The 13,291-nt window shown below is 56.2% G+C and overlaps 1 protein-coding gene across 5 annotated transcripts in view; it reads left to right on the top strand.

Annotated features, from left to right (window-relative positions):
• The first annotated feature begins 1,298 nt into the window (after nucleotides 1-1,298).
• Nucleotides 1,299-13,291, top strand: part of Tcf7 (transcription factor 7) — a 30,020-nt gene continuing 18,027 nt past the window's right edge. For all 5 annotated transcript variants that reach the window (XM_057774887.1, XM_057774885.1, XM_057774890.1 and 2 more), the window contains exons 1-3: nucleotides 1,299-1,697; nucleotides 1,848-1,914; nucleotides 2,362-2,486. In XM_057774887.1, the coding sequence (XP_057630870.1) occupies nucleotides 1,446-1,697; nucleotides 1,848-1,914; nucleotides 2,362-2,486 (444 nt within the window). In that variant the 5' untranslated portion in view covers nucleotides 1,299-1,445. The remainder of the gene's footprint in view (nucleotides 1,698-1,847; nucleotides 1,915-2,361; nucleotides 2,487-13,291) is intronic.

Raw genomic sequence — 13,291 nt, 5'->3', positions numbered from 1 at the left:
CTGGAGGACCCAGAAGTCCCGCTGGCAGGGCGCTGATAGGATCTGAGCTCTGAGAAGCAAGGCTCTGTCTCTTTGATCCTTGGCCAGGCAGGCTGGGCCTGGACCGGGAGGGGCGGTGCGGCTGTCTTCCGGCCGCCTTTGCGCCGCTGCCAGGGGTCCTGTGGGGCCCGGAGCCGGAGAGGCGGTTAGTGTCCTCCTCCACAAACTGCCCTCTGTTCCAACTGCTCTCGCCAGAGGTAGAAGGGTCCACACTGACTCCAACACCGAAACGTGCTTGGGGAGGAGGTGTGTGCGCCTCCAGTTTACTGCTTCGCTTTCCAAAGGGCCTAGTGTCTTGCAGAAGCAGTGGCCGCTCAAGGCCACCCGTGTCCTGGAGGTTCGCGTGGACACGGCGCTGGGTGCCAAGGAGATGCTTCTGAAGACGCGGCCCTAATTAGCCTCAGGGTCAATGGGCTCTGGGATGCCACTTCCCGGATTGAGCTGCTGCCCGAAGAGCCCAACACCGAATCGCGTGGCCCACGTGGCCACCGGAAGTCTCAGTCCCTAGGCAGCAGGTTCTAGGCGTCGAACTTAGTTGGGAAAGTCTTAGCAGGCTGGTGAGGGACTGGAGAGCAGGCGTGAGTGGCTACGGTCCTTCCTCGTCCTCTGAGTCTCGGAGCCGCCATGTCATATATTTTCAGTGTTTGACTTGCACATGAAACAGACGCTCAATAAACGTGAGGTGCGAATGCTTGTGCCAATGTTGGCGGGAGGTCTGGAATAAAATTCCCGGTAGGCTCAGAAATGGTGAAAGAGGCAGGTGTGTGTGTGTGTGTGTGTGTGTGTGTGTGTGTGTGCGGGCGCGCATTTGGGTCCACTATCAGCAGACCGGAGAAGCCCTAGGGCAGAGGGGGGGGGTGTGTCTGGGTCCATCCTGCACCAGCCCGGACCCCTAGGAAGCCTCCAGATCAGGCACAGGATGCCGTTCACACCATGGTTCCAAGCCACCTACACATCCCACGGGTCTAAGGAACCGCATTCTTCGCAGCGGGAGGAGAAACTTGGGCGCAAGTTGTGGCTTTCTGGTAGATAAGGAAGCGATGTCCTACGGTTTCGTGACGGACTTCAGGCTGGGAATAGCTCGAGGAGAGCGAGCCCTTTAAGACTATGCCCAGTAGGCCTGTCCCAGTCTCTCCAGGGAGAGGAGAGGCGGGGCCTGGCGCGTTAGCCCCTCCCACCTCGGCCCCGCCCCGGCGCCCGTCCCGCCCCCGGCTCTCTGCCCGCGGCGCCTTTGATGTTCCGACCCGCCAGCTCCCGAAGCCGCTGTGCCCCGCGCCCACTGGCCGCTCAGGCGGAGTCAGCGCGCGCTCCGCCCGCCGCGCTCCGGGCTCGGAGCTCCGCACCCTGGGCTCGCCGCCTCCGCGCCCCGCGCCCCGCACCCGGCGCCCCGGCGGGCGCAACGCACCATGCCGCAGCTGGACTCGGGCGGGGGCGGTGCGGGTGCTGGCGACGACCTCGGCGCGCCCGACGAGCTGTTGGCCTTCCAAGACGAAGGCGAGGAACAGGACGACAAGAGCCGCGACAGCGCCGCGGGCCCCGAGAGGGACCTGGCCGAGCTCAAGTCCTCACTGGTGAATGAGTCCGAGGGCGCGGCCGCAGGCGCCGGGGTCCCGGGTCCCGGCGTCCGGGTGCACGGAGAGGCCGAGGGAGCCCCCGAGGTGAGCCTGGCCCGCTCCTCCCCGGAGGGCCTCGTCCAGGGTTGGGATCGAGCGGACCCGCCCCCCCGCGCCCGCGGCCCTCGTGGGTCCCATCCCCGGACCCCCTCGTGTCTCCTCCGCCCCTCACGACCCCTCTGCTTCGCTCTGCAGGCCCTGGGACGAGAGCACACTTCGCAGAGACTTTTCCCGGACAAACTTGCAGAGTCCCTAGAGGACGGTGAGCTCTGCGCGGCTCGGGAAGGCGCTAGAACCCGGGGTGGGGGAGTGGGGGGCGGGTTTCCCGGGCGCCGCTGAGCTAGAGTCACTTCCGGTGCCCTGACCTTTATAGGAGTAAACAGACCCCCGCCATCCCCGCCTCCCCTCCAGCCCAGGTGACTGACTAATCCTTCGCCTTGAGGAGCCAGCCTTGGCTAAGGTTCCCAGACGGGAGGGTGGGGTGAAGAGTCAAGTCCCGGCCTCTAAGTGGAGGCCTGGACTCTGGGTCTTTCCCCAAAACTTGGCATTGCGGATATTCTCACCCGTTCGTCGGTCCCCGTTCCCTATCAAGTCACGAACTTGAAGGGGACCCCTTGGCAGTTTTCTTGTTTTTCTCTTGATCAGACAGCTTTCAGCCCTTAGGAGCAGCTGGCTGGGCTGGTGTCTGACCCAGCTGTGGTTTTTCCAGGCCTGAAGGCCCCGGAGTGTGCCAGCGGCATGTACAAAGAGACTGTCTACTCTGCCTTCAATCTGCTCATGCACTACCCACCGGCCTCCGGAGCAGGGCAGCACCCCCAGTCTCAACCCCCGCTGGTAAGTGACCCCAGCAGTCAGGTCCGGTAATGGACTGGCTACTTTCTTGCCTATGCAGATGAAGCTTGGATAAAAAAAGGGACTTCTGCCCAGGCTGAGAATTCCTAGATGCCCTTTTCCAGTTCACACTCCGTGGAGTCTGACCCAAAAGGAGAACTCTGGAGTGCCTGGGCTCCGCGCTTCTCACCTACCGTTGGCCTTTGCCCTTCCAGCTTGCCCATGCAGATGCCTTTGTTGGACCTTGCTGGGGCCGGGGGTCAGGGTCTTTCTGAAAACTGTTTTGAGCTGAGCCGGTTTGCTTCCCTAGCGTGATGTGCATGCTCTGAACAGGAGCTTTGCGGTTTTGCTATCTCCAGAGAAGCAAGGGAGCTCTGGTAAGAAGCATGGGTAGAAGACCTCATCTTTTCCGGTTCCTACTAGTGCCTCAGGAGCCACCTTCAACTTCCCACCATGTCCTCACTGGCAATACATAAAAGCCCTTGCTGGGGACCCTGCCACGCAGAATGTACACACCAGGAAGGGTTTGATAGATGTGCTACAAATCAGGGGTGTTGGTTGGGGGTCAGCTGCATGAATTATATGTCAGGCTTTGTGACTTGTTTGTGCTCATCGTGAGCCAGACCGCTGGCCCTTTGCTGCAGGTAGGAGCGTGAGGAGCTGCTTCTGAGCTGGGTAGCAGCAAAACACCACTTGTGAGAAGGTCCTAGTAGGATTCTGGACTGTCCTGAGTTGGGGATTAGGGGTACGGGAAGCATGGAGGTCTGTTGGGTGTAGCCGTAGCCCACTGCAGGTTGGGGCCCTAGGCTAGAGGCTCTGCTGGCAAGTGGCAGGATCCTTGCAGAAGGCAGGAGACTAAGAATGGTGGTTCTGAGAGCAGCTGCCTACTGAAGCTTGTGGCAGTGAGAAGATAGATGGAGGCTATTCTCCAGGAACAAGCTTTGGCTAAGATTCCCTGCTAGAGGGTGGGGTGGAGGAGTCTGGGCCACTTAGAGGGAAGTCTGGACATGGACTCCCATTCTTTACCTGTAAGCTGTGCGGGTCGGGTGTGTGGCCTGCCTTTCTGCTCTGGGGTGACTTGGGGTATATGAGGTGCTTCTCTTGTATGTGAAGAGGTGGCTGGCTCCTGACTCTGACACTTGCTCTAGTGACTAGTTCCTTGTGCAAGCAATGTTTAACAAAGATAACCTTGTAAAATCCCCTAATGGGTGTAAAGCCATTGATCTGGGGGCCAGTTGATATAACCTACCAGTTTGAAATCACTGGCAAGCATTTGGGCTGGGACTAGGCTCACTGTGGAAACCGTGACTAGACAAAAGGCAGCGCCCCCAGGACTTGCCTGGCAGGGTCGGTGTTCAGGACTGCCCAGCAGCACAGGGAGAGGGCAGTGTGATTTGGGGGTTCACTTATAGATTGAGCCAGAGACAGGAGATGCCTCGAGCTGCCAGCAATAGGCGGAGGGGGCTATTCAGCCTAAGGGTGGAGGGTGGATGCAGAGAAGCCCACGAGCAGACCCGTGGGTTCCCACTGTCAGGACCTACCTGACTTAGGGATGTATGGATTTTGCTTTGGAGTCCTTCTCAAGCTGCAGCAGGTGGACAGCTGTGGGTCTGCCCCCCCCTCCCCCTTCCTTCTCAGCCACTGTCTTCACCACTGCCTCCTGGTAACATGGGAAGGGGAGGACAGGCTCTGGTACTGATTTTCTTGGCCATGGCATCAGCTGCTGAGCAGGACTAGAAAGACAGAAGCAGGGGCTTGTGTTGGAGGGATGCTGGGTTTGGGCGATAAAGGGGCATGCGTGTAGAGAGACTATCTTTTTTTTTTTTTTTTTTTTTTTTTGGTTTTTCGAGACAGGGTTTCTCTGTGGTTTTGGAGCCTGTCCTGGAACTAGCTCTTGTAGACCAGGCTGGTCTCGAACTCACAGAGATCCGCCTGCCTCTGCCTCCCGAGTGCTGGGATTAAAGGCGTGCGCCACCACCACCCGACCGAGAGACTATCTTTTGGTGTGTGTGTGTAATGTATCTGAGGACATGCACTCTCAGGCTAACTCCATGAAGTCTGTTCTCTCCACTTTGACATGGGTTCTAAGGCCAGGACTCAGATCATCAGGCCTACACAAGTGTTTTTAGCTGCTAAGCCATCTCCCTGGCCCGCGAGTCTCTAAAGCAAACCCGATAGAAAACAGCAAATAAAAGTTAGGAAAAAGTAAAAGTAGCTTGCAACCCGTGAAGAACTGTGTGGGTGTTTCAAGTAGAGTTTGGTTTTACAAAGCAGAGTTGGTCATCCCATGGTTTGGGAGCACGTTTGTCACCTGACTTCAAGGCTCACTTGTGTGGTGCTGGGAAAGACGCCCTCATTCTCTTAGCAGGTAAGGAGTGCCTTTCAGGGGCCCCGGGGCAGGGAGTCTTTTGCTAAAGCTGATCTTTTCCCACACTCCTCTGTAGGAAGACAGCTGGTAAGCTGCTCATGCCTGCCGACTGGCCTTGCACAAGGCCTTCTCTCTCTCCGCCCAGCCTTTCCTGAGGGCATGCAGGAGATCAGTGGTTATATTGAGATGCCCAAGACCAATGAGTAGGCCTCCCTGGGTATCGGGGAAAGCCTGCTCCAGGGACCTTCTCTGTCCACGTGGTTACCACATCGGAGGCTTCTAAACAGGCCAGCTTGAGCCTGGCCCAGAGCAGTGAGCCACATGCCTGACTCACAGCCAGCTGCTGTGGAATGCAGACTCTCACCCCCTGCCCAAATAGCTTTTTTGGTGTTTTGGCTTCTTTTACACCTTCTCTAAGTTGACTCCTCAACCGGTGCTGGTGGGCATCTCCTGTCGGCTTGTAGGCAGTTAGCAGTCTAGACCAATAGCCGGGGATTGTGGGGTTTTTGTCTGTTTCTACATGCATGTGTGTGTGTGTGTGTGTGTACTCACGCATGCTGGTGCATGTGTGTCAGGGGGTCAGAGAACTTGGGAGAGTTGTTTTCTCCTTCCATGTGGGTCCCAGGGATCAAACCGAAGCTGTGTCAGGCTTGGCAATAGGCTTTGGCTTGGTTTTTATCTTGTGTCCTCTGATTTGAGACTCAGAACAGAGTTGGGGTAAGGAGAGCAGGGAGCAAGCCGATGCGCTAGACTGGGCTCTGGGGGTAGGTGCTGGGCTGAGTAAGGTGTCGTGCCTTAGGGAAACTCAGACAAATGGCTTTGTGTGATGGTGCCATCCCAAACAGGGCAAAGGCAACATGAATCTTTGGCCTTTGCAATGGGCTCTTGTTGGAGCCTATGACCTGGAATGGCAAAATCCAGAACAGTTAGACAGGAGAGCTTGGTGGTTGCCAGGGGTTGCAGGCAGTTGAGGATGGGGTGGGGAGTGACTGCTAGTGGCTGTGGGGTTTCTTTGGGGGAGATAAAGACGACAGAGTGAGATCGTGGTGATGGCTGCACAGGCCCCCATAGCTACTAAAGCCACAGAACTGGTTGCTTTAAAGTGGTAAGTTTTACAGTATGTGAGTTACATGTTGTTTTTTAAGGCTGAGGCTTTTGTCCATGGCAGAGGCCACAGTTCCCTGTCCCTGGTCTCCCTGCAGCTCTCTGGTTACTTACGTATGTGCTCCTCTGGAGGGCCTAACCGCTGGTCCTGTTTGGGAGACACAGGACTCATCCTTAGGTCCCTGGGCTCTGCTGTGTTCCCGGGTTGAGGTCCAGGCTACGGTGAACCCTTGGCGGAGCAGGAGTGAGAGGTTAAGCAGGACTCCTGGGAGCCAAGGAGGGAGGAGGTACTGCCAGCTTGTGTGCTCCCTGTCAGAGCTGGGTGAGGAGGAGTGCCATCAGCCTTCTCCACAGAGGAGGTTTGCTGCAAGCCTTAGTGGTGACTGGGTACCAGTCTAGGTCACAGTGAAGCTTGTTAGGGGGAGGTAGGTGGGGTGTGGCGCCAGGATGCCACATGACCATAAACAGGATTGTCCCTGGGAATGCCCAGCTATTTCAGAAGGCCCGGCTATGGCTGTGAGGGGTTCCAGTGAGCAGCCTTGTAAGCCACTGGTTATTCAACAGAAGACGACAAGGAAGGGCCCAGTGTGGGCCTCCCTCCAGACAGCTGTGTGGCCCAGGGATGCATCTCCAGATACATCTCAGACCTCCCTGTTCTTTACTTTGTCAGGCCACCCACCCAGTATCCACCCTGTTGCTTCTTCCCGATGGCAACAGATGCCACCTCCAGGGTCTCCTTGCCTCCCCCTCTGTCCCTGACCCATACCTCAACCAGTAATCCCATAGCAGTGAAAGGGTTCCTTAGGAACCTGGGTCAGCTCTCATCTCTTGTCTCCTTGAACCACCTAGGGCTTCCACTGCTTGCGGAGGAAAGCCTACACTGCAGCCTGAGTGCCGAGGCTCCCCATCACCCGCCCCCCACGCATACAGTAGCCAGCCCCATGTCCGTGTGGGGCCCATGCCTAGAGATCCCCCCTTACCTCCAACTTTTGCACTTGTGCCCCCAGCTTGCTGTCTCTTCTCTAGCTCTTCGCGCGGGTACCACCTTCTCGTGCCTCATTCAGGGCTTACTTCAGCTGTCTCCGCCAGGAGCCTCTGACTAGTTGGGCTCAGGGCCTTGGCTACCTGGCAGCTCCTCAGACCAAGGCAGTGGGCACTGCTTTCCAGGGCACTTGCTGTATCTGTCTGTTGATGTCACCTGGTTTCACCTGGTTTCCCATCTGAAAGTGGACTAGCAAGCACCCTTCTAGAAGCAGAGCGAAGATTTACAACTTCGCCAGACAGGTGCCAGGGCATTTGGGGGCTGGCATTGACTGTGGTTGACAGTGGCTCTCACGGGCCCAGGAGTGGTTCACGGGCCTTCACATAGCTTCCCATCTAAAGGACCATGCTTCCTCTTCAGACTAGAGAGGTCTGAACCCTGAAGGTATAGGACTCAGGTTCCTATGTGGCACCTGCCCATCCTTACGGGTTATTGGGTGGGATGCACCATTCCTGAAAGCACCCCCCCCCCCTGCACACCACCACCACAAAGGTTTAGTCCATACAAAGCCCTCAGTCAGAATGTGAGGAAATCAGGTTTGTAAGGAAAAGGGAGCAGAGATTTCCCGTCTTTGGCTGCTGAGCCATTCGCAGGCCTTTTCCTGGCCCTGCATACAGAGGCTCCCGGTTTGGAGGGCTCTGTGGAAGTGTAGCCCCAGGCAGTACCCATATGGCTTCCAGTTCTTTACCTCAGCATCTGTTTGGATGATGTTCTTAAAGCACAATATCCAGACTAATTCTAGGACCAGAAAGTAGTGGAGCCCAGGTCACTCGCTGTAGGTTTGTGACTGCTCCCCAGCTGGCACAAAGCCTGAGCACCCCTGGACTGAAGTGACATTTTGTCTTCATTGCTTTGCACTCAGTGGGTGGGCAGTGGAACTTGAAGTTCCCAGGAACTGCATTTCTTTGAAGCCTGGGGGGGCTGTGAAGGATTGGTGTAGCATTTGGACTGTTTGCTGCCTCTCTCTGTCCCCAAGCTGGGAATCTCTGAGGGTGGCTCACACCTTGTTGCTGTTGTCAGGGTCAGGAAATGTGCCTTGCCGTACAGATCCCTGCCCTGCTACAGCTGCAGGGCTGCTTCTGAAGTCCCCTGGGAGGGTAGGGTGAGCTGGCTCATTGGGGCAGATGGACTATATCCTCAGGCTGAGGCCATCACCAAGCCCTGATAGGGTGGTTGCTGGGACCAGTAGGATCCAGTGTTCTGCCCCAGCTCTGCCTGGTTCTGTGGTTGCTCTGAGCTGTGGGTTGGGGTGCAGTCACAGGCGGGTGGGGTGGAGGGTGCACTCGATAGAACCCACAGTCCTCCCCTGCCCCCGAAAGCAGCGAGGTTGAGTGCTAGGGGCGCCAGTTTGAAGTCCTATAACTGAGGTTAGATCAGGTCATGGTGGGCCAAGAGCGGGGGCAGGTAAGCCACAGTCCCTCTGAACCTCCTCAGACTGCTGTGGTCCAGAGCCATGGAGTCACACCCCCTCACACCTTGTGACTGGTGTTTCCTGCCACTGTGTACAAACAAAGCTCCGTTGGAGGAAGCAGGTGTTCTGTCGGGTCGCAGGAGCATCACCACCCCCAGCTGTACTGCGCTCAAGTTCTCAGGAGCACGCTCATGCAGCCTCTCTTCCCGGTGGATGTGCCGCTCCCCAGCCTGGGAAGTCCACAGTTGAGTGGGAGTACACTATAGGCCTGGGACTGAGCCGTGGCAGCTGTGGCCTCCTATACCTCAGGCTGGGCTGGGGTTCCCCAGGCAGCCAGCATCCCCTAGTAGCAGTCCCTGCTAGAACTTGGGTCCACACTCTAGTTCTGAGCCACATGGATGGGAGGTTACCACTGCCCACAGAGCTCAATCCTTGGCGAGACAAAGAGCTGCTGCTCGAGAGTCCCGGCTCAGCTGAGGTTCTGCTCTGCTGGATAGAAGGCACAGGAGTGAAAGGCTGTGGGGGCAGCTGCTGAGGCTTCCTGAGAGAAGCCTCTGCAGCAGAGAGTGGGAGGGCACGCTGGGTGGAGCAGAGCAGAGAGAGGCCTAGATGGGTTCATTTCCTGTCACCTGTACAGACCCAATCCCAGGGTCCTTGAGGAGTTTGAGGTGAGGCTGGGGAAGGCTGCCAGTAAGGGTCCTGCATGTGACCTTGGGACCCAGGCCTCACTTGTTCCAGACCAGGGAGGGCCGGTGGGCACATGCAGTGGGCTGGCAGCTTTGGCAGGGCAGGGCGGTACCCACCACAGATGGTTTGGGTTGGATATGGAGGCGGAGGACCGTGGCAGGCAGAGCTGGCAGCTGAGGCAGGGTGGACACTGGGAGTGGCAGGGTGATTGGAGGAATGTGAGCAGACCGTGGGAGGGGTGAGCTCTGGGCTAGGGAGACCCAAGGGTGTTGGCTGGTGTAAGGCCAGAAAGCCTCCAAGGTGGCGCTCTGTCCTGCAGCCCATTAACGATCCAGTCAAGGTGGAGGAGAGCCTCTAACCAAGGATTCATGAAGCAAGACACCAGGGATTTAAGGAGGTCCCTGGACCCCTGGCAGTGGGACCAGGATCTTTTCCTGGGGCATGAGCTGGCTTTTTGGAGCCTGTTCCATATGGTGGGATGCCTTGCTTAGCATGCAGGGGAAGTGTCTTGGTCCTGCCTCAACTAAATGTGCTAGGCTTTGTTGACTCCCCATGGGAGGCCTTACCCTTTCTGAGGAGTGGATGGGGAGTAGGGTGAGGGTGGGGGAAAGAGAGGAGGGGAGGGGGAAATGTAGTTGATACATAAAATGAATTAAAAATTTTTAAAAAGGAGGTCCCTAGAACTCAGAACATTTTCTGCTGCCTCTTTCAGGCAGTTTGTAGCTTCCCCTCACACACTGACTCTAGTGGTGCCCACGTTTAGTCCCAGCACTCGGAAGTAGAGGCAGGTGGATCTCTTAGTTCGAGGCCACCCTGGTCTACATAGCAAGTTCCAGGGTAGCTGGGACTAAATAGAGAGACCCTGTCTCAAAAAACAACCAAAAACCCACAACAACAAGCCACCTAAAAACAAAAACACATACTCTGAAAAGATGTGGCGGGAGCTCGGTTAGTATAGTGCCTGCCTATCACCCACAAAGCCCTGGGGTTGATCCCTGAGTTCAAGGGCAGCCTAGGCTGTAGACCCAGTCTCAAAAAAACAAAACAAAACAAAAAACCAGACAAGCATGGCTTGGGTGGTTGGCCTCAAACTGGAAAGCTTCCTTAGCCTTGGTGGGCTCGTCACCTGTTTTATTGGGGTTCTCTTTGTTTGTTTTTGGTGGTATTGAGGATTTAAACAGAACTCCTCTACTACTGAGCTATATCCCCAAGTACCCCTCTTTTCTCTCACCCATTCGGCGTCCCCCTGGTTAACTTGGAACTGGCTATGTAGCCCAGGCTGGCATGGAATTTGTAATACTCCTCCTTCCTCTGCCACCCAAGTCCTGGAGTCAATAGTTGTGAGCTACCATAACCGCTTGTACTTTTTGTTTTTAAATTTGTTTCTTTTAAGGTTTATTATTTATTATGTATACAGTGTTCTGCCTGCATATATGCCTGTACACCAGAAGAGGGCACCAGATCTCATTACAGATGGTTGTGAGCCACCATCTGTGTGCTGAGAATTGAACTCCGGACCTCTAGAAGAGTAGTCAATGCTCTTAACCTCTGAGGCATCGCTCCAGCCCATCGCTTGTACTTCTTGAGATAAGGTCTCACTACGCTTCCTAAGCTGGCCTTGCACCCACTCTGGAGCACTTGCAGCTCTTGAGCTCCTCTAGTTTCAGCCCCCTGGGTAACTGAGATTACAGGCTGGTATCACCAGCGCTCAGTAGGGTGTGCTCTCACCAGAGGTTCTGTAACTAGCTACTGCCGCAGGTCCGCTTGGTACACAGGGCTTCTGGAGCAGCCCCTCAGGATGGAGATGCCTCTCACTTGCTGAGGGCCTTTGCCTCAGTAGAGTTGGGAAGGGTGTGAGTTTGGGTCTGAGCTGCCAGGAGGCTGCTCTTGTGGCCTGTCCCACCCATGGAGACTGCCTCCCTGGACTGCACCCAGATTCTGCCTTAGAGCCAGAGCCAACCGGGTGACACAGCCTTCCCTCGAGGCCCCGACTCCACATCCAGAACTCCCTGGAGATCAGAGGAAGCAGACGCTGTCAAATAAATACGCTTCCTCCACAACCCCTCACCTCCCATTAAAACAGCCACCTCCCTCTTCAAGGCCAGGGGAGCTGTCTGGGCCCCACACTGTCTGCTTCCAGATGACGTGTGTATAGCAGAGACTCCAGGCCTGGGTGGGCAGGTCTGGGCCCCAGGGGAACAATGGGTGTGGGCTCAGGATGTGCATGGTCAGTGCTGCCCAAACCCCATTAAGTCTGAGCAGGCCTGAGTCAGTGATGGTAGAGCACTCCCTTAAGCTGGTTTTCCTTTAGGGCAGGGGGTTGTTGTTGGTGGCCTGTTGGCTTCTCTGGGTCTCAGTGTCCTCAATGGGTGGGAATCCTGGCCCCAGCAGGATTCTTGAGGTTCAGAGAGAGAAACTAGAAAGGCCTGATGAGGTGGGCCTTGGGTAGGACAGGTGATGGGAACCCAGGATGGAGCCGCTGAGTAACTCTGACTTGTCTCTGGTGTCAGGGGCCCGGCCTCCTGGCCTGCTGGGCCGCCATCTGAAACGCATTACTGATGCTTTGTAAACTCCCATCATTCAGCCACATGAAAGCTTCAGACCTAAAAATAGCTGCTCCCTGAGGACGCCCCGCACTGGTGGGGCTCAGCTGACCTCTGCACACAAACCCTCCTCCATGCCACCTCCCTTACCCAGGAGCCCCGAATGGCAGGGCTGCACATAACCCACCCACCCACCCAGTGTGGGCAGCCAGTGCCTGAGGCTGCTGTATCTAGACGTGTCTCTTACTCTGTTGGCCAAGGCTTCAGGCCCGAGGCCTTACCAGGGGCAGACTGTCTGGAACAGGAGAAAAGCTGCCGGAGGGTGTGTTGCAGACCCTTCCCTAGGCCTGTCCTTGCCTGGAATCCTATGGGAGGCTCGTGAGCAGCAAGTGGAACCATCAAGGGCACCAAGGCCAGCCTAACATTGACCTGGCCACTGTCAAGTGTGGGCTAGAAGGGTCACTGGCTGAGGTGCTGGGAAGAGAAGGGTGGGCCTGTCCAATGATGGGTGGCGTGGAAAGCCAGCAGCAGAAGGGCCTCCCAGCTGCTAGCACTGACTCCTTGCCCTGCTTTCTGTGGGTTCCTCTCCCTATGGTCTCTGACCAACTGCAAACCACTCTTTTCTCTAAAAATAAACATGCTTATGGGATTGGGGGAGCTTTGTAGCTATCAAAGGAAATAATAGGGTGTTTAAGAAAATTACATTGCGTTTTAAATAACCAGCATGAAAGTCATTAAGTTTGAAGTTTCACTCAGATCAGATGGCTCTGTGGCCGCCTGGTGGCCAGGCAGGCAGAGGGTGGGTGGGCCTGATGCTTAGAGGCAGCCTGTGGGGAGCAGTGAGGTCTTTGCCAGGCATGGCTGGACACTTGGGGTGTGCCAGTTGTGGCAGCCACCCTAGAGCCTGATGGTGGGCTTTGAAGCAGTGTGTGGCCCCAGGAGCTGCCTTGCTGTGGTGGGCAGCCCTTTGGGCTGGGGGTATAGGGAACAAATAAAGGGAGATCCAAGGCAAGAGATTGGTTGCTCTGTGAAGTGAGACATGCAGGGATGGCAGCTTCAATCAGGGGCGGCTGGAAAGGTTAGAGGGTCCAGGCTGCATCTGCCCCTTTCACTCCTAGATTCTCAGCGTCCCTCCTCTCGGGCTGGCACTCACTAGGGGCACAGAGAACAGTTAAACATCTCATGTGTGGCAGGATAGCTTCTTTTGTGCTAGAACTGAAACAGCCAAGTACTTGCCTGGCTCATGGGAAGCCCTCCCTAGGTTCAGTCCCCAGCACCGAATAAACTGGGTGTAGTGGTAGACGCCTATAATCCTAGGAGCAGACAGACCTTCGGGGTTGGGAGGGGGGCTCTTTTGGTAGCACGGCTGTTGTATAAGCAGAAAGACCCGAGTTTCAACTCCTCGGCACCCATGAAAAGCTGGTGGTAGTGTACATTTGCGACTCCAGTGCCAGGGTACAGGCCGACGCTGACCCTGGAGCTTTCTAGCCAGCCAGCCTAGCTGGTGAGCTCTGGCCTTCATGAGAGACCCTGTCTCAGAAAATAGCAAACGAGGAGATCTTTGACCTCTGACTGCCATATACATGCGCACATTTATGCACATGTTCCTACATGAACACGGGCACATATACACGAACAGACATACACAGTTCC

This window comes from Chionomys nivalis, chromosome 7, assembly GCF_950005125.1.
Source record: "Chionomys nivalis chromosome 7, mChiNiv1.1, whole genome shotgun sequence".
NCBI classification, from domain to species: Eukaryota; Metazoa; Chordata; class Mammalia; order Rodentia; family Cricetidae; genus Chionomys; species Chionomys nivalis.
The sequence above is the reverse complement of the archived record's forward strand: the minus strand, read 5'-3'. Positions and strand labels throughout refer to the sequence as shown.